At 40.9% G+C, this 27483-nt stretch overlaps 4 protein-coding genes across 5 annotated transcripts; 1 reads left to right on the forward strand and 3 right to left on the reverse strand.

Moving 5' to 3' along the window:
• Positions 1-2616: 2616 nt before the first annotated feature.
• Positions 2617-12118, reverse strand: igf3 (insulin-like growth factor 3). The gene is given in 7 exon segments (XM_026332182.1): positions 2617-4752; positions 4952-5133; positions 6600-6744; positions 7820-7906; positions 7909-9613; positions 11101-11656; positions 12033-12118. Coding segments are annotated over 5 exon segments (723 nt in total). The 5' UTR covers positions 7996-9613; positions 11101-11656; positions 12033-12118; the 3' UTR covers positions 2617-4530.
• A 1335-nt stretch (positions 12119-13453) lies between these two features.
• On the reverse strand, positions 13454-17190 carry lrif1 (ligand dependent nuclear receptor interacting factor 1). Its single transcript, XM_026332139.1, has 3 exons — positions 16897-17190; positions 15011-16484; positions 13454-14697 (listed from the first exon to the last, which is right to left on the reverse strand). The coding sequence occupies exons 1-3, from the start codon at positions 16932-16934 to the stop codon at positions 13783-13785; spliced, it is 2427 nt and encodes an 808-aa protein (XP_026187924.1). The 5' UTR covers positions 16935-17190; the 3' UTR covers positions 13454-13782.
• Positions 17191-17343: 153 nt separating this feature from the next.
• On the reverse strand, positions 17344-23826 carry renbp (renin binding protein). The gene is made up of 11 exons (XM_026332170.1): positions 23723-23826; positions 22717-22825; positions 22537-22612; positions 22374-22449; positions 21674-21852; positions 20901-21128; positions 20347-20428; positions 20038-20213; positions 19806-19937; positions 19179-19263; positions 17344-18348 (listed from the first exon to the last, which is right to left on the reverse strand). Exons 2-11 carry the CDS (start codon positions 22818-22820, stop codon positions 18275-18277), a joined length of 1212 nt encoding a protein of 403 aa, XP_026187955.1. The 5' UTR covers positions 22821-22825; positions 23723-23826; the 3' UTR covers positions 17344-18274.
• Positions 23827-25225: 1399 nt separating this feature from the next.
• Positions 25226-27297, forward strand: LOC113145447 (uncharacterized). 2 transcript variants are annotated; one of them, XM_026332183.2, is made up of 4 exons: positions 25226-25468; positions 25547-25588; positions 25896-26081; positions 26650-27297. In XM_026332183.2, the coding sequence occupies exons 1-4, from the start codon at positions 25408-25410 to the stop codon at positions 27048-27050; spliced, it is 690 nt and encodes a 229-aa protein (XP_026187968.1). In that variant the 5' UTR covers positions 25226-25407; the 3' UTR covers positions 27051-27297. The 2 variants fall into 2 exon arrangements, with proteins under 2 accessions (XP_026187968.1, XP_026187969.1); XM_026332184.2 differs by lacking the exon at positions 25896-26081.
• Positions 27298-27483: the final 186 nt, after the last annotated feature.

The raw sequence follows: 27483 nt of genomic DNA on the forward strand, positions 1-27483 counted from the left end.
CAGTGAGAAGTTTCCATCGCTGCCTGAATTGTTCCCAGTTTTAATGTTTTATAAACGTATTTTTAAAATCTGACGTATGTATGAGTGTTATCTTCATATCATATCCATATCTGCAGAGACTGTACACTAAGCCTGTCATTTCACTCTATAAGTGCAGTTCTACAAACACTTCATATCCATGCTGATAAACTGGGGTAGGTCACTTCAGCCATATTATCTTTAACGTACAGTATGTTACATGATGACTTGACTTGATATCAGCTCCACATTAAATACTGTTTATTTTGCTCACACAGTCAGACCTTAGATATGATGATGTGTTCGCTGTCATAATAATACAGCTGCCTGTGTAGGCAAAGGGTTTGACCAAGTTGGTTTTTCAAGTATTTAAATATGACTTTAAGGCTTACAGTGTACGGTGCTGTGTAAATGTTTCATGCTCCTGGGAGTTTAGTCTCACCCATTGCACAGTATTACCAAACAGGCGTCTGATCAGTCCAGTTCTTTCCATGTAACATTTCTTTATTTACCAATTTCTGCACAGGTCACACCTGGATCTGTGCCCTTCAGGCGGATGTTTTCCTGCCTGTCATTCATCCTGCTGTCACATGTGATAATGGATTGACTGGAGCAAGACGTCACTCAGAGCCACACAGTCTGGACCTCAGAGAAACAGATCACTGACAAGGACTAATCACAAAGTCCTTGTCCCACATCTTAGTGTTTCATCGTGTGTCTAGTTGAAAAGCACAACAGTGAATATGACAAAGAGAAATCTTACATAATGCATGTTGCAGTTCAACCACCAGATCCCATCAGGCTCCTGAGGGAGCATCGCTGCTGACTGGCTTTAATGCCGACAATACGACAAATAACAGCAGAAAACTCTACATCTCTGCTCCTTTGATTTCATTTACCACCTTGTCATGTTCCACCTGATGCTCAGCAGAGACAGGACGTATTAAGCTTTATAATGGTGCAGCATACATTCTGTGCCATAGATGCTACTGATACTTCTCTTTTATTAAAGATGGGATCTGAACCAACATTGTAAATATGATGCAGTGTGACTGGATATTGACCAGTATTCCAGTGCTGTGTCAGCATGAAGGAATATACAACATGTGAACATAGAATAAATAAAAACAATTCAGGTGTTAACACTGATTTCAACACAGGGTCCTTCAGAGTATCAGGCACTAATGCAGGGTATGTCTTAAATAATGTACATTAATAGCAAAAATTACCTAACACATTTTTGCAATTAATTCAATTACCCAACAACAACTGACACCGTGACAACTTTGCAGTTGTGTGTCACTTGGGCCTCACGATAAAATCCAGGTCCTTTCTCCCCACATGCGCCTTTTTGGTTATGTTTAAGATGTTAGTTGTGCTTTAGCTGATGCACTTTTAAACAGCCACACACCATTTTCACTGTCCTTCCCTGATACACACCTTTAGTGTTCTGATACATTCACTTGGCTCATGGCCTCGTCTGTCAGACTGTGATGTACAGGCCGAGAACATCCAGAGCTGTTGTGTTCCAGAGAGCTGTGAGCCCTGTTCTTCAGTTGATGCATTCACATGCTGTGTTATCAGGCTGAGGGCTGGGCAACTTGTCATTCTGTTTGCAGCTGCTCTGCTGCAGATACAACCCTGCTGATATGGCAGCAGGAAAAGGAGAGCGTTCAGATTCTTGAACAGCCTTGACAGAGAGATAGGATGCAGCCTTGCTGACCTCCAGAGGCAGGTGGACTTGTTGACAGTTAGTCCCCTACTGAGTATAAAATCAACACTTTGCATGTATTTTAGAGGATCCGAGACAATCTAAGTGTCAATATGTGGTTCAGAAGCTTTATGCTTGGCCAAATAGGTGTCACTGAAATATATACCTTACATTAGCAACTGTTCCTGAGTCTAGAGTAGCATAGGCCTCCTGTAGGCCACGATTAATTCATTTCAATTGAATATATTTGTATAGCACCAAATCATAATACAATCATCTACAGGCACTTTACGAAAAACAAAAACAACACAACAAATCTCTTATGAGCAAGCACTTATTAACAGTGGAGAGGAAAAAGCATTAAATGTTCTGTACATATTGTAAACCAGTTGTTTCAGTATTTCTTCATCAAAATGGTTAAAATATAATCTTTGCGAAGTGATACCATTTACCCTGTGGGTCTGACAACAGCAGTTCACTCATGGCCATGAGAATCAATTGTGAGTGGGGGCTTTATTAGAACAGCTCTGCATGGGAAGGGATGGGAGTAAAAAACACTATCTTGGTTGTGACGCAAGCAGCCACAAGGAGAGAGCTCTTCCTTGCTGCCTTATCAAGCCAACTGTGAACAGCTGTTACTATGTTGTGAAGTCCAAAGGCCAGAAACACCTTTCTGTCTGAAACTTTTCAAAGGGTTGCTCTAGTTTGAACCAGACTGTACCCAGAGATGGAAACTGTGATCAGTGGAAAAGTCAGTTCTAATATGTTAGAAATATATTTTCTGAAAAAACAAAAAACAACAACAAAAAAAAAAACAATGCATTTACTTAACATCTCAGTTTTATTCACAGAAGCATAGGACATGAATATAATATTATGATCAGTGTTGAACAGCAATGCGCTGATTGCAGGGGCCAGGGGTGGGGTATGTAGTTTCCAGCTACTTTTAGAGGAGTCCCAGGAATTCAAATGTTGTGTTCTTCACTATCTTGCTAAGATTAGTCGTGTCTGCAGGAATAACCACATTTTGTTTAGAGTTGAACAGTGTATGATCTGCACAGTTTCTGGTGGACTGAGGCCAATGGGAAAAAAAAATGAAACGAGAGGGTACACAGCTGATACAAGAGATACAAGTAGAGATGCATACAGTAACTAAGACAACCAAAAAGAAACAAGAAAATTCTGACATTTGCTTTTCAACTGAGTAGCATCTGAGCAAAGGTGAACTCTGGCCCGATTGAGCCATGACAGCAACACATTTCTGAATCAGGCGTCAATGCTTCAGCGCCGGTGACCACACAGCAAAGTGTGAAGTGGAGTCATAACCTGTGAGTCCTGGGAAACACGGTACTCCTCCGAATCCTGCTGGATAAATAAAACTGATAATAAATGAAATTCATTATTTTTGTCCAGTCATGATTTTATTTGGTATTACCTTACATTGATACAGTGTTTGATTTTCCTCACAATCATTTCTCTTTCATTTATACTACATTTACTCAGAGCTGTTTGTTTTACCAGTCTGCTCTACACCGAGGGCTGAGATGGCCTTCAGAGCTCTCAGAAAGGTCTTGGGAAGCGATGATAATTTGACTCATGTCAAAGTAAAATGAGCCAACTGTTTACAATAGTACTGAGGCTGAACGCCAAAACAAAAGGTCAGGCTGTGTTAAAATATTATATTGTTCTATAATGTGAAAAACGCCAGAAGAAGAAGAAGAACGCTGCCTAAAGATCGACTTTTAAAAAGTTTCCCACTGGTTCAAATCAAGCCTCAGTCAGCCTCACACAATCTATCACACAGAATTATACAGTTTTTTATATTTATTTTAGTTATGGTGAAATAAATATTCAAAGTATTTTATATAAAACATGTTCATATAGAAAATCCAAAAAAATCTGTACAATTTCAGTAGAAGTAACAGTAAGTTCATTCAGTAAGTACACCAACGTTAAATTCTGTTAGTATCTGCACCCAACACACAAAGTCAAGCTCGAGCCTCAGTGCTAATAAATGAATCCACACACTTTGCATGTGTGTATTATCAGCTGATCCCTTGTACACAGCCCTCCACCTGACAACAGCTGACAGGCACAGCTAAAGATCCAGATGTTTCACCGGACACCGAACCAGACCTAGGAGACTGAATCTTTGATCTGGTTTGGACCAACAGACAGAAACAGGACTGTAAATGATGTTGCTGTTTGTCTGCTAAATACGTACGTCACATTGCTGACTTCTAACATGATAATATGTTAAAAACAAATCTATAAAAATAAATTATTTATGCTACAATGGAAATACTATAAGGAATCGATTACCAAAACCTCAGAGGACAGCAATAAGACAAGTTACCAAAAGTCAATAATATACTGGGATGGTCAACAATGTAATAGCAGTTAGCAGCTGTCAACAAACACTTTTAAAGTTAAAACCACTGGCAGTAAGACTTTAGAGAGGAGTGTGGGTGGATATCCTGGATAAGAGACAGCTACAGTAACGTACTGTATGATACACAAAGTGCCTCTTTGTTCCAGAAAGAGGAGAAACAAGGGCTCGTTGAGAGAGTCCACAGAGATCCAAAGTATCAGGTCTTTGTCTGTTGCTTCCTGGAGGTGAGGACCTCCAATATGTCTGCCAGCGCGTAAAATCATCTGGCAGCTTTTTGGTTCTTTCCAGTGCTGTTAATAATCTGGAGTTTCAAAGTGACTTCCCTACTTATCAGAGAGAATCACTCTTTTAAACCTGCCGAGTCCAGTCCACTATCTATAAATATTCAGATTTTCATGGGGTCAAAAGGTCATGAGTCAACTCTTGTCATTCTTTGAGGAGGACTCCCAGAGGCTGGAGGAGGCCTGCTGGTCGTGTTCTGCATGGTAATCCTTCTGCGTGCTGACGGAGTTTTTCTTTTCTGTGGAAGTGAAGTTTGTGTTTTCTTTCTATACGTGTCCCTTTTAGGACTGTTTGGAGCTCCCAGGTGCTCTAAGAGTCTCTTCTGATAAACTGCTTGAAACTGCTGTTCCTGTAAGATAAAGACAAATAGAAGTAGGTGATTCAAGACTGTAGCAGATAACTATGGCCCCCTGTGTGGGGCATCAGTCCAGTCATGTGATAACAGCTTGTTTGAATTTAGGTGTCTTTAAAGGATGGTCTTGAATGATGGCCTCCTGGTTTGGATCATTATCCTCTGGACTGTCTTCAGGCATTGGTTGAACTCTTACCATGTCTAGCCATGAGGTGGTGTGTGTTGCTGTGGTTGTGGTTGGGTACGCTGTGGTGAGGGTCTTAGGTTTGGCACAGTACAGCTCCAGATGGTGGAGATCACAGCCTGCTGGCCGGCAGCACTGGTCTACTATCCCCTTCCCTCTGGGCCGAGCACCGTAACCAGACCACTTAGCTTTACCTGCAGAGAGAGAAGTGTCAAACATTAGGATTTAGAAAATACAAACCAGCCTGATTGGCCTCATTAGGACGCGTAAGGCAGAACATACAGCAGAGTGCCAAGAAATGCCAGTCCCCCCCACTGATTCATCACAACATAGTAAAGCAGACATTAAATCCTGAAGAGTTAATTGTGCTGTCCGCAGTACTTTGCTTTATGATAAAATACCCGTGAAACTGACATTCCCATCAGCTTCAGCTCTGCTACTTTCTGCAAACATTACTATACCCGATAAACACCAGCATAACTATATGTCAGAGTTTCTTAGCATTTAGCTCAAAACCTTAAGCTTCTGTATGTTAAATAGCTATAATCTTGGACAAAACAACACCATCAGGCAGTGCACATAGGGTGAACTGTGTGTTTAGCTCAGTGACATGAAACTCATGTGAAAGGGTCTCAGATAACAAGTGTTTTAACACTAAGGCTATCGCTTACTGAGGCACAGTGTTCTGGTGGCTATGCTGCCATTTTGGAGGATTGCCACCACACTGATAGCAGATGCAGAAGGTGGCCTTGGTCAGAACAGGGGAAGAGTAATCAGGTGAAAGGGCCTATGGGAGAGGTAGCCAGATATTATATGCTAATAATAATAATGATAAAGTGTTTTAAAATAAATGCTGCAATGCACAGCCTTATAATCCAGTGCGAAGTGATCTGCTCCTCTTGGTTCAACCTTGTCAAATATCACACCTACCTTCTAATGATAAGCCAGTATCGAATGGAACAGAATCCAAATTTCAATGAAAACTGATCAGTTCTAAGAAATGACTCCGCATTAAATGTTTGTCTACATTAATGCTTCGACCTGCAGTAGCCTACTGTAAAATAGTGTTGTGACTGGATTTCCTGTAAATAATGTACAGGATATATTTTGTTGTTGTGGAGCTGATAATTTGCTCAGAATAACTGCAGTGTTTTAATGTGGACATGATGACCATGACCATATCTATGTTGTACGCCTCAGCTAAGTGCAAGTGTTAACATACAGGTTAGAATAACCTTGATAACATTTGGTCCAATCACTTTTTTTTGGATATGTATTCAACCTAACATACAACCACAAAAAAAAAAACAAAAAACAAATTGCCATAATATCTACATAGCCCATTGGGCCATGATGCATAAACAACAGGTTGGTTTAAAGGGTGTAATACAAAACATAAAACATCTAATGACAAAAATATGAGATGCCCTCTGTTCTGCATCTTCATTTTACAGTAGTTGACCCCTATTTTCCAACTTCAACAGTGAATCATATCTAAATGTGTTCAGAGTGCATTATCTGTTTTCGTCTACAAAATGTGTTCATATTCACTTGCATCCCAGTTTCCAGAGGATGAATCCCAAAGATGCGGCTGACCTCTGGAGCATTACAGCCAGAGAAAATGAAGTTGAGTAAACTAAGTGGATAAAGACAGACTCACCTAAATAGATTCCACGGTCACCACACACAAATATGAGGTCGCTGAGGAGATCAGAACCACAGCGGAGTCTGGCTGCCTCCAAGGAGAGTGGCCATCCCATGAGACACATGGTGGAGTACAACATGCACATCCGGACACATAACACCTGAAGACATGGTGAGATCAAAACACAATTAGGTTAATGGATTTGCTGTAAATTCATGTAGTCCACATCAGCCAGAGACTGATCGCTGCCAAATGTTCCACAGAAGATGGAACACTGGAACTGGACTAAAACTAAGTATTCATGTCATTGTGCTGATTTCCTCCATACCATACAGTAACTTTTCCCATCTCTCTCTAGTACAAGCAGTTAATATTACAAATATTACAAAGTATTACAAATACATCAATAAGTCACTTATATACACTTACTGACTGATAGGTCTTCTTAATGACTATATTTTACTATATGCCACCCATCCATCCTATTCAGAACTTTAATTTGAAAACCTATGAAGCGAAGGAACCATCACGGCTGCATCCACTGAGGAGGACAGCTAGATGTGGCTGAAAGCTCTGAAAAAAATGCTAAATTTGTGTTGTGAATATAAAGATAATGAACTGTTTTGGTTTCTGAAATCACTAAATAATTATGCAATTAAAATTTGCATTCAAAATAATAATTCAGCATTTACTAAATAGTGGAACGAAAAACACACCATTGTCATATCGACTTTAGCATTTTTAATATACCCATTTTCCCATCAGCGCATGGTTTTATTTTGGTTACACAGTACACTACATCAGCTGTCCACACAACAGAAGTCTTGTTTTTAAAGTTTGTTTTGTCAGGCTGTGTTTTGTCAAACAGGTAAAAACTCCAACAGATATGTTGTTTTATTATAACATTACTTACAAAGTCTTTCTTACAGAACCACAAATTCAAGTCATTATTCTTTCCTTTGTTACTCCTTGTCTTCACATATGCTAAATTGCAGTACATTAATGGGTAGAGACGTCCTGCTGTGCACCAGAGGTAACTAAAGTCTGCTCCATTTTCTCTATAACTGGAAACAAACAAACCAGTTCATCTGTATAAATTAACAGGAAATTCACCCATGAAATAAAAGTGTGAACAGGGAGGACACAGAGAGAAGAGCAGAGAAATCCTCACTGGACACCATTTGAGAGTCAAAGTCTAAGTTCAGGAGAATAAAGGCAGTGAAGCAAAGTCTCACCTTTAGTGTCTGTGCCGTCGCAGACGAGCAGCATGAGGAGCGCATCCTGTCAGTGTGGATGGACTTCAGGAGACCTGCAGTCTTATAGCGATAGCAGGAGGGGAGGACCACAGCGCTGAAGTTTCCTCCCTCTGCTCTTCACAGAGCCACACTCTTACACCCCATCCAGGACTCATATCAAATGATTTAACATACTGTCACACTGGCCCAATGTGTTCTACTGTGTTCCTGCTTTGTTTGTAACATGATATTCATTTTGTCACAAACATGATATTCACCTTTGTAACAGTCGTACAATAAATCCTCCTGGTCTAACCGACCAGGACCTTTATCTCTTGAAAAGGAAAACATCACCAAAATAATTCAATCAGTAATCTCAACAGGCTGACCATGTTCTAAGAGGAACAACTGCAGGCTGACTAAGCAACACCTACAACAGAAAACCTACTGCCATGAAGACACATGGCTGGAGGTACAATACACATAATCTCCCTTTCAAGGTTACATTCATTTTAAATGTGCTAGTATTAACAGACAATACTAGCATGTGTAAGCTGTTTATGCAGTTATATACAGCATGTGCCCTGAGTCTCTTCAGTCATTCAAGTGAAAGACCAAAGTCCCAGCAGTGACCCCTGCAGGGAGCAAGGACTAGTACAACTTACAAAATAAAGTGAAATAATTAAATTCCACAGATTCCTTAAATATCTGAAAAATAAATAGTCTCAAGCATCAGTGTCTTGAGAGCAGCTGTGGAGGTCAGCTGGGGCTGAAGTTCAAAAAGTGAGCAGGTCTGAGGTTGTGAAATGAGACGGAAGTGAGTTAATCAGGCTGCATACCACACCTCTTACAGTAATGTTGCATTGTGGGTCATATAGGCACTAGGGTGTGACAGAAGAGGAATTAGAATTAAAAAAATATATTTTTTGGTTTTGCTGTCTCGATTTCAGTCTCTTGCCTGCAATGTTAAGACTGTAGAACACATTTTTACAAACAGATCATTGATCTGTTCTTACAGACTTTACAGTTTGGCCTGGTGGCAGCCTGAGAAGAAAGATGGGGATCAGAAGAAAAAAAATAATAAAATAAAATAAACATGAAGTCACATGTCGACAGGCTATGAATCTATGATTTCATGGAAATGTATCTGATTTTAGTCTTTTCTTAGTTTTGATCATATCCTCTGTATGACATAATCATAAGATTCATGATTACCAGCGTGGTTGCTTCACACTGCTTCCAAAAAAAATTACGTCTTAGCATAATGAATTACAATGTCGGAAAGCTTCTCCTTGAACATTCCTGTTGTTAACACAAAAGGCAATGGAAGTAGGTGTGTGCAGTACAGCATTCACTGCGTACAGTACAAAAATCCAGTTTGAGTCAGGGCAGGCGGTTGATGTTCACTCTGACTCCTTATAAAGAAGGAAAGTTGAGAGCAGCTTCTTTCTGTTTCAGTTTGGCCCTAAGTTGAGCGATCCTCTCCTCTTGTGCCAGCTCATTATATGCAGCCTCTCTCTGCAGTGATGTGGAGACACCAGCTGCACCCAGAGGCTCCGTCCTGGTCCAGCTGTGGCTGCTATCAACATCACCGCTGTTGATCTGCGCGTTACTATTCATGACATCATTCTGATTGGTGCTCTCAGCTTCGTTAGCACCCAGCTCCTGCATCTCACATTCCCCATGGTTGCTGTTGGCCACCGCCTCCTCCTGCGTCCCCAGCAGCTCAGGCTGAGTTGGCCCCCAGGTTGCTGCTTCCTCTGGGGCCTCGCTGGATGAGGAGACATCTCTCACCTATTTATTTAGGGGACAGGCATATATTTATTTATTTATTTAACTTTGAAAGTATAATGTAACATATATTATAGTGGTTAGTAAACTCCCCGTTTTCTCTTCTCACTCTAATTTATTTTGCATCATCCCAAACTGTACGATTTCCTAGCACAAATTTGATTTTGACAACAGTCACATCACAAATACTGTTTTCACTTATATGTTTTTCCATTTGCTTTAATTTTGCAGCTTTTTTGAGTTTTTGAGCCTTAAAAAACAAGTTCAGACCCTCCTTTAGCCTGAACTCTTCCTCTTTACAAATTCAACAAGTCCAATCACACTCTGTCACATTCTGTCATGACATTATTAATGATCCAAACCACTGCTCCTATCCTGTACTTTTAGGCCCACTATTTTAAACTGGATTTTAATCAACATGATTAACATGTACAGGTTATATTTTGAGGTTTATGTTATAATAAAGAATTATTTTTCTCATATGATTTCAATCTTATAAAACATCCTAAAATCTAATGGCACATACTAATAAACTTTATATTTCCTAGCTCCAGCAGATCTCTCTGATATACACCACCACATTACCCCTAGATCACTTAGATCGGGCAGTCTTGGATTGCTCTCTGTTCAGAGATCGGGACTAAAACATCTTGGAGACTGAGCCTTTGCGACAGTACCCCCTAAGCTCTGGAACTTGCTGGCGGTATCGATCCAAATGGTGTCCACGCTCCCTTCATTTAAATTAATACTTAAAACACACTTTCTTACCGTGGGTTCATAATTTTTTATTTTAAAATATTCCAACATATTTTGTCTTGTTTGCATGAATATATTCTGTATTCTAATTTACTTTTTACGTTTGTACAGTGTGAGGGAAATTTATACCTTGACAAATGTCTACTACCTCCCTTTTGTGTCCTATGTTAATTCAACAAAGACTTTTAACACGGCTTTGTAGTCACAAGGAAGCAGACGGAAAGTCAGGGAGACGCTAATTATATTATGTATGCCATCCTGCCGGCATGATTTACATGTGAGTGGCTGATGTGTAAATTAATGCTGTTCAACTGATACAAAAGCTGATCATTTTCTGTGCTCGTGGTCAATTGGTATTGACCAGTTCTGCAGAACGTATGCTCTGTTGTGACTCTGTTGCTTTGCCCGTTGTGTTGCCTATTCAATTCGCCATCCTTTAACTTGAGATTTGCCTCCAAGTATTTTTTCCACGACATACAGCAGTTTGATTAACCCTGCATTGCTGTTAAATGTGCTTTATAAATAAATAATGAATGAATGAATGAATAAACTCCTTTGGAGTGAGTGTGCAGGTATTATCTTTCAATAGTGAGGTCATTTGGACAGCCTGGCACCTATATAAGGGATGTGCCTATGAGAACTTCTTTATCTTTTCTAAAACTACACTTGTCACATTACTTTTTTGTGACTTGGATGTCATCACCAACTGAAATGTCACCTTCATGAATTGTTACCTTCATCTGGGGTTTAGATGACATGTTGGATGTAGAAGCAGTGGCAGACTGCGAGGCTGGCTTCGGTTCATGTCTCTTCTGTCGTCTGCATCCTTTGGGCCTCCTGATGGACAGGTAAATGTTTTCTTGGTAGATGACAACTGTATCTTGGCTGATCTGAGGTGCCGAGGCCTGAGGCAACAGGGAGGTGTGAGATGTGGGTGCAGACACCTCTTTCCCATACTTGGTGTCCTTCAGCAGCTTGTAAGCTTCACGATTGCAGGAGACAAAAGACATTCGGATGGAGCCCATTGAAGGTTGAAACTTCCTGACCAGCAGCGAGGACATGTTTTCTCTCACACCTGTGCCAGAACACGGTTTCTGACCCTTCCTCCGTATCACTACCGGACTGATCCTTATGGCTTCTGGAGAGTCTGTGAGCTTCCTGGAGCCGTTCGAGTCAGGTTGGTGGAGGCCCATATGTTTGAGCACTGAACTGGGTAAGCTCCACAGGGGGAAGCTTTTCACCTCAGCCTCCACTGGGATGTAGATCTCCAGCCTGTCATGGAGATCCATCCTGCATACAAACACAGCACAGAGCTGGTTTCAGTCCTGGAGCCCAAAACTATCACCAGCTGCTGCTATTCCTGCCAATTTAATGCTGCTGCTGGAGAAAAGATTTGAGGATAGTTTCTCATACTCTCATACTACATTTCCCATGCTAGACCCCTAACTTAAAGGGCTTGGTTTTTTTAAATAAAGCCACAAACCGGGTTAAAATGAGGCACATTACTCTTTAGCAGACGCCATTTGCTGAGCTAACAGTTAGCAGTATAGTTAGAAACATTAGACACAGGTAATATAATGCCAACACGAATAAGATTTAACATTTGAAAAATGCTAAATGCTCCTAACAACACCAGCCGCAGTTACAATGAATATGAGGGTCATACCTTTTAATAAAACGGGATTTAAAAAGCTCCGCTTGTGTTCGACCTTTGTTGCCGTTTCAACTCGACGGAAAACAACCGGACATCCGGGTTACGCTCTTCAGAGTAAGAGACATCTATTTTAACCGCACAATTGAAATTAATAATCTACACCCCCATACATTCTGCACATATGTCCTAATCTGTGCTCTGCCCTGTGTTTTCAGTCTAGAGATATTAATTTCTGAACGCTTTTAAACTCCTCCTTTGTAAAGACACTATGCATTAATTTAAAACACATTACATATTAAAATAACACCCAGTTCCGTTTCCAGTCATTTCACATTTTTACCTCCGATTTGTGAAGTTATGTCGGCTTTAATAACTGTAATTGTATTCAAAACTAAGTTTTTTCAAATTTATTTTGATTTTTTTACCTTACTAAAACGCTTTCATTATTCAGAAATAAAGGTGGACATTCAGACAAACTTGTGCTAATGCAGCTCACACGGTGAAACCTGCACTGAAGCATCATCAGTCTGCAACAATAAAAGTGGAAAATTTAATCCTGTAACAAAAAACCTCAGTGACCTTTCAAGGGGACATTTGGTTTCATAATGAAAGTCTGGACACAATCACAAATTACTGTAACTTTCTGTGACTCCATCCAGTGGTAGCTGAGATATCTTGCTTTTTAGGAAAACATTGGACTAAAAGTGATGGACACAGATCTAACAATAACACTTAAAAAAAAAATTAAACACATAAGTAATATAAGTTCATCTGAACATGGCATTACATTTTTATTAACATAAAACAAAGATTTTATATTAAAACCAAAACAATACTTTGTTTGACATCAGCAGTTGAGCACATAAAGCCTTTCAGTGATGGGGGAGTAACCTGCAAAAAATTCAGAGATCACTCATTCGATCAGGACATTTGACAATAATCTCAACCTTACAGTCTCTTCATCGTTTTTTTTTTTTTTTTTTTTTTTTTAAAAAAAAGAGGTTTGAATACAGAAAAAGTTAGGAAGAGATTTTACTATATAAACAAGACATTTGACTGAGATTTTCACATTGTCCTTTAGTGTTAGAGTGTAGACTGTTTTTAAAGTTAAATGTGCAACAATATAAAGTGTGCAAGAAGAGGTCTGAACAGTTTCTTAAACCACATATGCTAAACAGTATTTTTGAGCAACAGTAAAATGAGACAGATTCGACAGTATGTTATGGGAAATGCATTTCTATGCTCTCAGCCAATCAGATAAGCGTTTCTCCTACTTCCTGAGGTAAAAACCAGTTTTACTGGAGGCTGACTGATGTTCCATCAGAACTGAAATTTAACACAGACTGATAAAGGTGCTAGGTGTGAAATGTGAAAGATTTAGCAGCATGTTATTTCTAGTCAAACCAAGGCCACTGAGAATTCTTGATTTGGACCAGTCTAATCAGATTACTGTGACACAGATGTGTGATTGCAGTTGTGATTCAATGTGATGTATTGAATGTATTTATTAGTGTAACTAATGAAATAAAAACGTTGGAGGTAGTGAGAGACACAGGTGTGTGGCGCAGCTGCAGGGGAATGGAGTGTGTGTTAGTCCTTAGCACCACTGTTCCAGTCTCATTACTGATTTCCATCTATGGATTAAGAAGCTATTGTATCAGACTTATATTAGGTATCATGTTAGTCAAAAACAAAAACAGTGTAATTCACAGGTTATATAGCAATAAATCGTTGAACTTCACCATAAAAATATGTTTTCCTCTCAGCTCATGCTGTTTCTCATCCGTTCTAAAGCTGCTTCTTTCTCTTCCAGAAGATCTTTGAGTCTTTTAATCTGCTCATTTAGTTTTAGTTCAGAGTCCTCAGGGACTGTGGATAAACAATACCTTGGTAAACTGTGTGGAACCCCATAAGTTTTACATTTCTGTCTGTTCCTGGCTATTAGGCAGCTAATGTTTCCAGATGTTTTCCCGTCTTTTCTAAGAGCCTTTGTTCCTTTTTTGCTCGTTTGATCTAAGTTCCATGTCCACTTCTCAGACTCTTCCAACCTTGTGCTGGATTTCACTGCAGGATCCAGATCACCAGGGCTGCAGCATGGACACATAGTTCGTTTTCTTTTCCGTCCTATTCTCCTCGTCTTTGAATTCAGAGCCACACAAGTCTGAGCCTGTGGCTGGGTTTCTGGGTCCTCTGACCCATAGATGTTGGTTTCATCTGTACTGGGGAAATCCTCATCTATTGGTTCCATGTAGCCAATCACTGGTTCAGTTACATCATCACATGATGTTCCCTCGAGCGAGCACTTCAGTTTGGGAGGTGTGGCTTCTGTGTTAGGAGTGGCAGGGTCTGTTGACAACTCCTGTTCATTTAGTCTGACATTTCTAAGGTCACTGTAACTGTCGATTGCTTGGTTTTTACAGGATGTGTAAACCTCCTGCAGATCAAGTTCTGTCTCTTTCAAGCTGCTCAATGGTTCCTGCTGATCCTCCACTGAGCTCATGGACTCAGTCTGTGGGGGCTCTGAAGAGACAGACCCATCTGGGGCTTCAATAATTCTCTGCAGACAAATCTTCACATCCGCTGTGATCCCAAACGTCTGCCTCAGTAGGTGGTCGTCCAGGTGACAGGGTTCTGCAGCCAGTGAAGATGTGCAGCATGGTGCAGGATTTGGCAAGTTCTGCAAGTATAAAAATATAAAATACATAAGCATGCATCAATGCAATGTATGTTTAAATCTGAATTAACTCTCAATTTGCTACTCTTCTCCATCTATGTGATTGATAAATGAGTATCTTTGGACTGTTCATATTATAAATACCTTTGAATCTGGGAAACTGAGATGAAAACTATTTACAAATTTAAAGAGTTTAAATCAATCTATAGAATTTATGGCCTAATTACCATATATTAATATTCTGCTGTCTGCCTGCATAAAACAATTTCTATTAAACACACTGCCAAATATTCCAAAGCAATGAAGCAACAGAAACCTCCATTTTGTTGCCGTCCCCTTCCTGAGAGCAGGCTCCACTGCTGCTGCTGGAGGTACTGGGATCTGTTTCGACATCAGCTTCCATGTTCTGCTGACTCAACATGTCTGAGTCCTCGTTATTATGCTTGTCCGTGACTGTCGAACCACATTTGACATTTGTGCCTGTGCTGACTAACACGCTCTGGCTGGGTTTTGATTGTCCATCCCCACCCAAGCTCTGCACTTCTGTCCCACCATTCATGCTCTTTGTCTGGTGCGTTTCCTTCCCGTGTGTAGTTTGCATTTCTGAGTTGGTTGACTCAGACTTAGATTTGGGTGGAATATATGACACAAATATCACATTATCTTCATCCAGGTGAGGGTCTGCTGACATAGTAACCGGTGCTGCTTGTTGGGACGACTCTTCGTCGTCACAGAGATCAATCACGTCATTTGACTCATCTGGAATGATGACGGCCTGCTGTGTTGGAGGTGCAACAGACTGCAGTGGCTGATGGGATGAAGGTACAGGCGATTTCTTTGTCGTTTTGTTGAATTCGGAACTTTTTGTTGTTGATGTAGACGTTGCTCTTGATTTTAATGCTGGGCTGGACTTTCCAGCCACAAAAAAGACTTTCCCATTCCACATGACCAAGGCGTTCTCTTGGCCTTGTCCGCTTTTGCCCGAACTTGACTGAGAACCAGCCTTTTTAAGGTCAGAGTGCTTGGCTGCAGTTTCTCTCTCTGTCACAGTTCGAAGAATCTGTGCAGCAATAGGAGGATGAAGAGGATTCAGTTCTGGAGCTGATGAACTGTCCTCTTCAATCACCCACTTAATGGGGCTATTGGGCCTTGGAGAAACCTTTGGTACCAGCTTTAAATGTGGTTTTGATCCTGTTGATGAGGGGCCACAAGAACTCTTCCTTGATGTCTTGGAAAGTGCAGAATCACCTGGTGAAGAAACACCTTGATTCACTGCTGTGATGGGAGACACGTACACCACGCTGGGTAAGCTTGAACCTGCAGATGGGGTTGCTGATGAACTAAAAATATGTTTCTTGATACTCGCAGGGAGTTCAGATCCTGGAACTGTTCGGACTTGTGCATCAGGGGGAATCTGAAGGTACTGTCCTTTGGGGAGAGCAGGAGATTTCACTATCACTGGGAGTTGACATGAAAGTTTTACTGACCTCCCACAGTTTTCTGCAGGGGGTAAATTTACAGTCTTTTGCTGCAGTCCTGCTTGATTAAGCAAACGAGTCACAAAGGAAACCTGCTGAGAGACAAAAGGATTCAAATCTACCCTGTCTACCATCTGAACGGGCACTGAAGCAGTGTTTACAGTTGCAGCTTTCTGTGGCGTAGGATTTGTTCTGGGTTCGCTTGTGGGCGTTTGAACAACTTGTTTCTTGACCACTTGTACAGGAATCAGTTTCATGATGTTCTTCCCGTCAGCTGCGACAGCAGGCATTGCCTGGTAGAAAACAGGAGTCCTGAAAGAAACAACAGAGGACAGAAACATCAGTCAACAGGCGTAAAACTTTACATTCATATTTGGTTTTTGTTTAAAGCATCTGTTAACATGTCTGATGAGTCAAAATCCAGGTATTTTAGTGTAGGTGTGTGCACAGCTGTTTGCTAATTTAGGTACAGTAAATCCTCCTTCATAAGGACAGCAGATAATGAACCCAGTAACTGCCAGCTGAGTGTAAACACGGGACTATGAATCAAACCAGGATTAAGTCCTTAGCAGGAACCAGTGTGCGTGTAAAGAAAACCTACTAACTCAGATTGTGGACTGTGTGAATGAAAACAATTCATTTCTAACGGGCACCAGCGGATGTGTGGTCAGGAACACCAGGACGTGCAGAAACAGCCCGTAAGCTGAACAAACTGTTAACTTACCCGTAAACCGCATCCTTGTCTTTCCTCGTGGAATACATGGCTCCCGGAAACGTGGGACTTACAATGTTCCCAAATTGTCCGTGTAACAAACCAGCAGCTTCAAAGAAAAAACAGTAACAGACTGGGCAGGTTCTAACGACAACTGGGTTTACATCAAAAACTCGACCACCGAGGGTTACCACACACTAACGTCCATGCACCATGACCATGTTTCGTCGTTACTTCCATAATTTAAGGACTTATTTTTTGTTTTTTATCTCCAAATAATCATTCCATATCCGCGCTTCACCTCTCGGCTTCCGTTCCGTCTCGTATTTACAACTTCTTCTTCTTCTCTGGATGGGACTGGCCGTTGGCAAGCAGCCTAAGGGAGCATCAGCGGCCCCTATTGGACTGGATTGTGTAACGACACTTAGACTGCAGACAAGAAGCACCGCTCAAACAGTATTATATTTACAAATAGATTCATGTTTATTGCAGTACATGGATGTAAGAATAGAATTTTAGAGAAAACTAGCACAAAAAATAAACTCTCCAAGTACATCTTAGCTGTTGCACTTCATTCACTTCATTCACAATTCTGTAGTTGAGTTAAAATACATTACAGTGAATTTAATGTTTAAAGAAAAAAAAAGTGATTTTCTCTTGATATGCATTGATTTTAAAGCTGCAATCACCTGTTACAGCTGAGAATTCAGTGTCTTTAAATGTCTGGAATCACAGGGAATTAAAGTAAAATTAGTAAACGTCACATTTAATTATTAGCTAATACATAATGTTTACTGGCCAATTAATCTACGTTTCTGCTCAGGCTTCACCAGCACGTTTGAAAGCAATGGAGACACTTGGGAAAGAAGTCGCTATATTAACTGTATAAACTGGAATGAATAGGATGTGCATGCCTGCTACACGCCTGTAAAGGCGGCTCAGCGTGCATGCACAAGGCACATTTTGCGGTTAATAATGATGTCTGACTATCAGCTCTTATGCAGGACCGTCACACTAACTATTCAGCTTCACTGAGAACTATACCTAGCACACAAGAATGTTAACAAAAAATTAATGACATTCACTTGATTGTAGGATATCTTCTCAATAACGGGGAGAAAAAGTAAGAAAAAGAATGATTTAACCTGACAAAGAAACATCTCTTACAGTACTCTTAGTATAAACTGTCAACAAGCACTAATGTTTACTGTTTCAATGCTGTAATATAACTTCCCAACAAATTTACGCTCATTACCTGGATGTTTGTGATGAGATGATACATGTCATTTTACAGCTATGCATATTTGAAAATTAGTGCAATATTTCTTTACAACCTGATTATTGTGGTTTAGGGAAGAGATTTTAGGTTATAACATTCAGGTCAGGATGCTCAGGCCTTGTTTGCCAGCAGATCATCCAGAATACGCTCACACATGTACAGGCAGCGCGGCACATGGAAAAACCCTGAACAAAAAAAGAGAAACACAGTTATCTTTCTAAAAAGTCAATGCAGGTGACTGGTCTTGGTGTACCAGACCACAGGATATGCTGTGCACATCCGAATTCCCTCATTTCATTGCTCCTCTCTTCACCTGGAAGCTGTTCTGGTCCGTCATCTTGACGGACCTCCCAAAGCTCTTACTCTTGCTCTTCAAGAAAATCTGACAGACCAACACACCTGAGGGAATGGAGGAAAGGAAGTCTCACCCCTAAAAAGGAATGCTTCTTCGATTTTTCTCTCCTCCCATCTTATGTGAAGAAAAGGTGGATTAAGTAAGATGCTCCCAATGTCTTATTTACTCCTTTTAAAATCTGGTGCATATATTACCCACAATTCACCTCAACCACTGACAGTGTGGCTAGAAGTATTTGGTGTGTTATGCTATTGGCATCTAATATAGCAGCAGAGAAATACAGAACCGTTGTTTTACAAGTAAATGTCCTATTAGTGTTCTCAATGTCTGATACAAAGGACAGTTCAGTAAGCAACCTTTACTGACAAAACTGATACCCACTCAAGGGTATCATTAAAAACCACTTTATCCCAACCTGCCAGGACACTTGACATCACACCTTTGAGTGAGATCATCAAGGTTGCTTGGAGTCTCTGCTCCAGCTGCAGCTTTGCTGTGACTCTGTTGGTACTTTGATTGTGTGCTCTAATAAATTGGTCCAGAAATTCATGTAAAAAAAAAAAAAAACTACAGTAACACTTGCACTCCCATTTCATTAGTCATGTGACAGGTTTTTCTCTCACTTCTATGCCTCAGGTCTCTATTTTTTTTTTTTTTTACCTTTAAAGGGGCCTCCTTTGAAATCCAGTGCTACTTTCCCTTCTTGTGTCAAGTAGCCAAACCATTCACCACTCTCATCAGGGAACTGCACAGAATCAGGCAAACATACAGCACCATCAGACCTAAGGTTCATTCATATATAGACATACTTATTTGCCTTCAAAGTTCACTATTTGATATTTTGCATCACGTTCAGGCAGAAAAATGCACAACCTGATAAACCCTGCTAAGAAATTCGTTTTTGTTTTAACTGTGTAAACACAAAGTGGCTTAACCTTTTCACTGGAATGTGGCCACATAGAACATGTACAGCTTCTTAAAAGTTAATTAGGACATGAACAAACAAGAAGACTCTGTGCTGCAACACCCAGGTACCGTACCTGAATGTAGTTTATCAGGAAACAGGTTCCAGCAGGTAAATCCTCTAGAAGTATAAAATATTATGTTTGCATTCCTGTTTGTATAGCGGCCATGGGGAACCATGTCTTGAACTAACAGACATGAGATTGGTCTAAACGTCTCACTCAAAGAGAACAAGCATCTGTAGCCAAACTGTATGACAAAACCTTAAAATAATGTGCAGTCATCCAACAGTCACACAGGGATGGTGTTGCGCTGTAAACTCACATGACTAAATGTATACTTGTAAACTTGGGAGAAACTCTCCAGCAGCTCGGGCTTCTTGGTTTGACTGTAGGCCATCAGGAAGGCGATGAGAGCCTCACAGTGAGGCCACCACAGCTTCATACTCCACTCCAGCTACTCAGATACACAACAGTGTCACACAACCTGATTTGACGCGTTTTTAACCAAATGCAAACAATAACGCAGCAGCGTTTACCCTTTCTGACCGACTCACCTGCGTGGGGCAGTGACCGTCCACATCCAGGAAGTAGAAGAGGCCACCGTGTTCTTTGTCCCAGCCATTCTGGAAGGGCAGCTCCACAAACTTATTAATGGCCGTCCTCTGGAGCTCCTCATCCCCCCACTCTGCACTGTACTGCATCAGGAACCAGCCAGCTTCCAGGGCATGTCCTGAGTCAGCACGACGCAGCACATGGGGAAGAGCAAAGAAACACAGAAAATGTTGAAGTAGGCAACTAAGCACAGGAAAAGACTTTGACCTTAGCTTCCCCATGCTCTCGTCAGCAGGCGGTGAAGTGTTTACCGGGGTTCTGTAGTCGGCCCTGGCAGCCCGACAGCTCTGCTCCGTCCAGTGACACGTTCTCTAAAACAGCGGTGCCGTCTCTCTGCACAGAAGAAGAAAAATAAGTTTATACTCACATGAAACCATTTGTACTGGACAATCTTCCACTACAAATGTACAGTATGTAATGGACTAAAAAGCCCTACAACAGAACCTTCCTGTCAGTGTGTGTTTGACTGACCCATGTGCTTATCTCAGAGGTTTGTCAGGTACAGTGCTATTACAACTAATAAAGTGCAATGCTCCTTTAAGACAACTGCAACACATGACTGCGTGACAAAGTCCATGAATGGAAAATTTATATGTCAACTTAAATGAACAACAGAGCATCAAGCTGCACTCCAAGAGTCTCCACAGCAGGACTAATTCATTTCTTTTATTTAGCCTTTATTTGGCCAGATCCTCACTGAGATTACACGGTTCTTCGATGCTGCACTACTGCCTCCTTACAACTCCAGCAGGTCATATTTCAGGTCAGTCATATCTAAAGCCCCAGTCCTGTTCTGAGTCTGTACCTGGATGTGCTGTAGAATCTGCTTCACACACCAGCTGCCCAGCTCTCTGTACTTCAGAGCCATCTCCTGCCCCCGGCCCTCTGTGAGCTGTTGCACGAGACACAGCAGCATCATGGGAACTGCCATGCTGTTGGTGGGAACATCTCCAGGAAGCTGGGGCCTGCCCAGGTCTGAAGAGTCCACCCGAACCCAGTGGATCAACTGCTTCATCATCTGTTCAGCCTCCAGCTAATAACACAAACAGAACCACGGTGTGATAATGCTGCAGGACTGGGAGAGCTGTTGTCAAAGGATCAAGCACATGGATACACAGAGATGAAACCTTCTCCTGCAGCCTCAGTCACTACTAAACTGTGTATGGCCACGTAACACACACCATAATAGTTAAGCATGAATTAAACTGATGATGAACCAAACTCCATATCTGCAAAAAATAGGGAACTTTTTTTCTGTGGTGTTCAGCATCCGTTTCAGTTTTTGCACAATCAGCAGTAAAGGCCTTTACAAGTAACGCTGCAATGCTCCTAGTGTGAATGTAGTTCTCTTGGTTCATGTGGTCTCCCAACAGTGAATGTTATTGAAGCTAAAATCCCCCATGCAGGATCTAAAATACAGCACTACACATGACATGTCATAAAGTAATTGTAGTATTTTTTAAACAACCTTCTCCTGGACCAAGAGCATGTGTGTGCAGAAATATTAAATCACATGTTTTACAGAAATGTGGTCTGCAGTTGACACAGATATCATCACAAATCAGTTTTTGTTTGTACCTGTGCATCCTTGTCACCAGTGACCCTGCTCAGTTCATCCATGGCCATGATGTAGAAACACTCACTGAAAATAGTCCTCTGAATTTTGACCGCTTTGCCATCTCTTGTTAAGCAGAAGGCACATTTCCACTGACCACTGGTGCTGGACACACGAGCAAACTTTCTGAGGAACGCTCCCCCTGAGACGCAAACGGAAGAATATAAAATAAGCTTCTGATTAGACATCGGTGTGAGCTACCTGTCATAATAGTTCAGAGATAGGTGTTTGTTTCACCTGTATTCAGAAATGACCCCAAAGGTTTTGAAGTTTCACAGTAGAAATTTTGCACATCTTGCATATGACAACTGAAAGAAGTCATGTTTCTCTGTGGAGAAACTGTAAGCCCTTTAAAGCTTAGCAAACACGATGAATAAAGCTAAAAGCACTGCTGTTAATCAGTTCTTACAGAAGTGACTTCATGTTGATCCAGGGTCTGCATGGTGCATGGGGACTCAGAGATAATTAGCAAAGCAAACACCATAATGGCTGACATTAATCAGCTGAGTCTATGTAAGAGCACCCTGTTGGCACCATCTGTTACACATTTACATGTGGATGTGTGAAACTTTGAGGTGACATTAAACAAAAGCTTGAGATCAACAACACCAGAGACTTTTTCAACAGATTAAACTGAGATTCAAGCTTAAAATGTAAACCCACCAGATTTAGCTGCTTCGAGGATTTCAGGCTTGCGGAATCGGTCCACGGTTCGGTACAGCCGGCAGTACATCCACACCTGTGAAAGAAACAGGCCACAATATTGTCCTACATGCGATGACCGCACTTCTTGTTGTGCACTGCCAACATCAGCACAGAGACACACCTGTCTACCCTGCAGCCACACGTACTTCAGCTCATCATAAACTGCTCCCTCTCTCCCAAGACAAGTAAAGAAGCCTCTGAAACAGGAAGCAGAAAGTCGCTGAGAGTATGGACATGACAGTTAAATGCTTTAAAAAGGACAGTAGTTTCATTTATACATATTCAGGTGTAGCTACAGTACCCATGTACAGCGTCATGAGAGTGTCTGAGCCAGAAGTCCACCACGCTGTCCAGTTCTGTGCGTATCTGCGCTCGACACTCCTCCAGCTTCGCCACCACAGACATTGTTCCTTAAAAGAAAAACCGCATGTTGCAAAAAGATGTTATTTACAGCTACAGATCCTTTGGTTTGGCTCATCTGTCCAGCAGTCCTCCCTACCATTCAGCTCAGATACACTGACACGACTGCAAAAGTCAATAATCAATCTGAGGCCTGGGCCAGGCGAGTCAAACTCCAGTCCTTGAGAGTCACTCTCCTGCTTGGTTTCCAACCGTAACTACCCCTATACATTCTGATTAGATGAACACATCTGATCCAGACAATCACCAGTGGGAAAGGGCAGTGGCCCTCGAGGACCTGTGGCCTACAGGGTGTTGTGGTACCAAGTGCACTTATGAATCACCCAATGTTCAAATATAGTGTTTGTTATGGACAATCAATGACGAGCACAGAAGTCCAGCAACAAAACCCCCACTCAGGTTCAGGTCAGACAGGCTGTCAGGTCAGGTGAGCATCATTTGCATGAATACTGCTGATCCAGCTGCAGGAAGTTTTGAATGTGCACTGAGAATATTGCTGCTGACATGTTAATGCGCTGTGAACACAAATTCACCATCATTATTATAATGACCTGTAACAGACATTCTTACGGACGCGTGCGTCTTGTAGTTTTTTTTTTTTTTACGCCGTTAAAACGTTAATGCTGAAGGCTGAACGCACAAAGTGGAATGACGTCATCTTATTTCTGCAAGACGGGCACCGCTTTCGCCATCAATAATCAATAGTCAAACCAGCAGCCCAGTCCTAGTTCAGTTTGGTCTCTATACCTCAACCCCCTGCGGTCGTGTTACATGTTGAACCGTGTGTCAGAGCCGCAGCTTTTAATACCGTTTATCACGCACTGTTCCGTTTTAGCAGCGGTAAGAGGACACCCCGGACAAAGCCTGCAAATAAACACGTCCCCTACCTTCCTTCGGCTCCAAGAAACCTCGCAGCTCCGAACAGCAGCTGAGCGTTGAGTCTCTGTTTGTGCGCACCAGTCATCATATGACCGAGCTGAGGGAGCTGCTCTGCTGCAGGAAGTGGGAGTTTTTTAAAATTTTTTTATTTTTATCACGGCTCAGGTTTAAACACAGACTCAAACACATGTAACTTCACTACCACAGGACTGGGATTTACATATGAGATGTGGACTTTATTGTTTGTAAGATCCTGCAGGACAGAGGCCCGGAAGAGAGCTGGGATCACATGTTGACAGATGTTTTTTTACTGTTTCGTGTATAAAATAAGAATATTTGACATGATTTGTATGTATAATAATAAATATGAATGAATAATTTGAATATGAATGAATAAATGAATAAAGTTTTGTTGTTCACTATGTAATTCTGAATTTCCCCCATGGGGAATGAATTAAGTATCTATGTACCGCACAGATTGAACCAGCAGATGGCAGCAGCGGTCAAGTTTCCATTTCTTTTGGTCATTTCTACATTTTATTCTACATCTTTTCTGTCTATTCTTTGTTTTCCATATTTATAGTGTTAGTTGTAGTGTTTTGGGGTGGTGGTGGAAAATACTATAGTACTATACTTTAGAATAGTTCTGAGGTATGTGTACTTTACTTGCGTACTTCCATGATGTGCTACTTCATCCTTGGACTTCACTACATGTCACAGCCAAACCTTGTACTTTTTCCTGCTCTACATTTATCTGCTAACTTTAGTTCCTTTTCAGAATCAGATGAATCAAACAAAATGCAGTCTAATCATCAAACTTCATTGATCCCTGGTGGGAAATTCCCAAACTACCTAGCAGTATGGAAAGTACTTCAAATTAGAAGTATATAAGGTAGTTAAGATTAGCTCCACCTTTACCAGCTGCAACATTAAAGTGATGAACACAATAATGCATCAATAATTAGAATCAAATAATATCAGATACATTCATGTGAAATGGGCCATTCTGCACAATGACTACTTTTACTTTGGATACTTCAAGTACATTTGGATGTTGGTACTTTGGTACTTTTTCTGCAGTAACATTTGGAATGTAGGACTTTTACTTGGAAGAGAGGATTTTTACTCGCAGTAAATATTTCTTGGTATTACTACATATACTACTGTTATCAATGGAGCCCACAGAAATGCTGAGCTACTTTTACTTCTTTTTCAGGTGTTTGAGAGAAAGATTTATGATATTTCAACATGTAATCTAGGAATCACGCTCAAACTTAGAGAGACGATTATCTTAAATACTAGTAAATATAGAAATAATCCCCTTTACCCTTCAGCTGTAACAGGATTACTATCAGCATCAGCTGTAACAGTAGTAATACTACTAGTAGTAAAAATTTTAGTGTTACTGCAACATTGTGATATTGACTCAATAGAGGAAAGTCTTGGCTTATGTGTTCCCTCTTTAGGTGTTGCAATGAGTTTCTTGAACAGTGGATGGACAAAGTGAAGAGTTGAGACACAACTTGACATTGTCTCAACAGAGCTCAGAGACACACGGTGAGCTGCTTTCCTGTCGTCCTATCTCCTGAACAGGAATTTCAGTCAGCCTGTGGCAGCAGGGTCGGTTACCTGTGGTTTACCTGTGCTGGTGGAGCACGCCTTTCTCTTTCCCAGCCTGTTGTCTGGTGTCAATATGGCACCAAACCTCCTGCGGAGCTGTTTCTGCTTAATGAGTGCGGGGGCTTTTATTGCAGGTGAGTAATTGCAAAAGCAAATAATAACAATTAGGTTTATAAACAGTGAATTTCAGCCTCTTCTATATTCTTCTCCAGGATGCACCATTGTCCTTATCCCAGTTGCTCAGATCACTATAGGTAAGTGAGCCACCCAATTGTACTTTCTCTACATAAATGAGACATTTTATAGTTTAGTGGTAAACAGCACTGTTAGTGTTTTAAAATGTGTTCCCCTGCTTGTTCACCAAGTATCACCAAGCAGAATTCTGTCAATTTAATTAATTAGAAATTTACTAAAACTGCACAAAATTTAAAAGTCCAGTTCGTACATGTATAAGGACAAGATTTAATTTGAATCTTGGCAGTCACAGACATCCACAGCCAGTAAAAAGATGATTAAACACTACTTGCACTGACAGTTTTCCAAATGTCTCTTTGTAAACAGGTGCAGTGTACATACACCAGTGCCCAGTAGCACCATTTATCCCAGTGTATGTAATAGTGTGTGGGCTACTGGCCCTGTTGGTGATGGGCCTGTTTGCTTTGCCAAAGTTACACTGTCCAGCTGCACTGGACAACAAGATCTGGACTATCAGCCTGGGCCTGTGTGTCGTACTCTGGCTCCTCTGCGGTATGAGACCATTATCACTTTGGGGCTGTTAGTGAATGTGTACTATTAGAGAGCCTTTACTTCAATAAACATAGCAGTACCACACTGAAAATACTCCAGTACAAGGACAAGTTCATAACTATATAATAGAAATGTAGGACATTTTAATCAGCAAAATGTGAGAATTATAGATTAATATAGAGAAGTATATTTTTGGATGGACATTTCTACTGCATTAGTGTTTATGTTGTGTTACTGCTGCACTCCATCAGATTCTACATGAACACATGACAAAATTGTTTATGAAAAAATTGTAATGTGCAAAGTAATTACAGCTGTTGAAATGTAGAGTAGAACACTCCAGTGAAGTACAAGTACCTCAAAGTACAACATGTTCATTATGTTCATGAGCATTTAATACCAGTTTATTATCACAAATGTAAATAGGCATATTTCAGCGTCTGGGTCCAACAGTCGCGAACAAATCCTAACCCAGTTCCAGAGTTTTTACATGTACTTCTACCAAATATACAAAAGTTACAGTTGTTTGTTGATCCAGTCCATTCATTTTATCTTTTTCCATCATCAGGTAGTTACCAGGTTTATTCTCTATATCCACCCAACTACGACAAGAACACCACTGACCCAAACAAAACCAACAACAGTATCCACACTCCTGCTGTGCCGGATAACAAGCTCAGTCTCACTCCGCAGAACCAGAACCAGAGTCTGCCAGATGCCAACCACACCAGTAACAACCAGACTTTAAGGAAGGCCATTCTAGCTTTGGCCGCCAGCAACATCAGCACTAAGATAAACGGAGAGCACCTGAATGCCCCACAAGCAGCACTGTACTGTGACAGGACTTTGTACCTGTTTGCTTTCTGGACCACCACACTCCTTTGTGTGCTCGCAGGAAACACGGTGGTGATTATCCTCTGTTTATATGGGTTCATGTATGTTGGAAATAGGATTCAGCTCACTACCTGAGCTGAGCTACACATGGTTCCATTTCAGAGACTTTTAAACCTTAGGCTAAAGACATGGACAGAAAACAGTTACTGTGCACTCGGAGTCAAAACCAAAACTGACGACATCTGCTGTTGGCTGCTGAGTGAAGCTGAACAACTAATTATGCTTTGTAAAAAAGGTCAAGACCCAGATGTTCCACTTGATCACAGCATTGTAAAGCAAAATAAAGAATCTTATTACTTCCTCCTCAGAGGTCTGACTCAGATCAGATTGGGAAACAGAAGTTCTGTGTTGCTTCAGCAGATATGGAGATGACTGTTAATTTAAGGAAACTTGAAATTTAGGCAAGACAAGCTTTAGCCAGAGTTATTACTGCAAAAATATATACCTTTAAATTAAATACTTCACAAGACATTTCATTTTTGTTATGTTAGTTGTCTTTAGTTGGGGA

The sequence above is a fragment of the Mastacembelus armatus genome, chromosome 7, assembly GCF_900324485.2.
Source record: "Mastacembelus armatus chromosome 7, fMasArm1.2, whole genome shotgun sequence".
Classification (NCBI taxonomy): domain Eukaryota; kingdom Metazoa; phylum Chordata; class Actinopteri; order Synbranchiformes; family Mastacembelidae; genus Mastacembelus; species Mastacembelus armatus.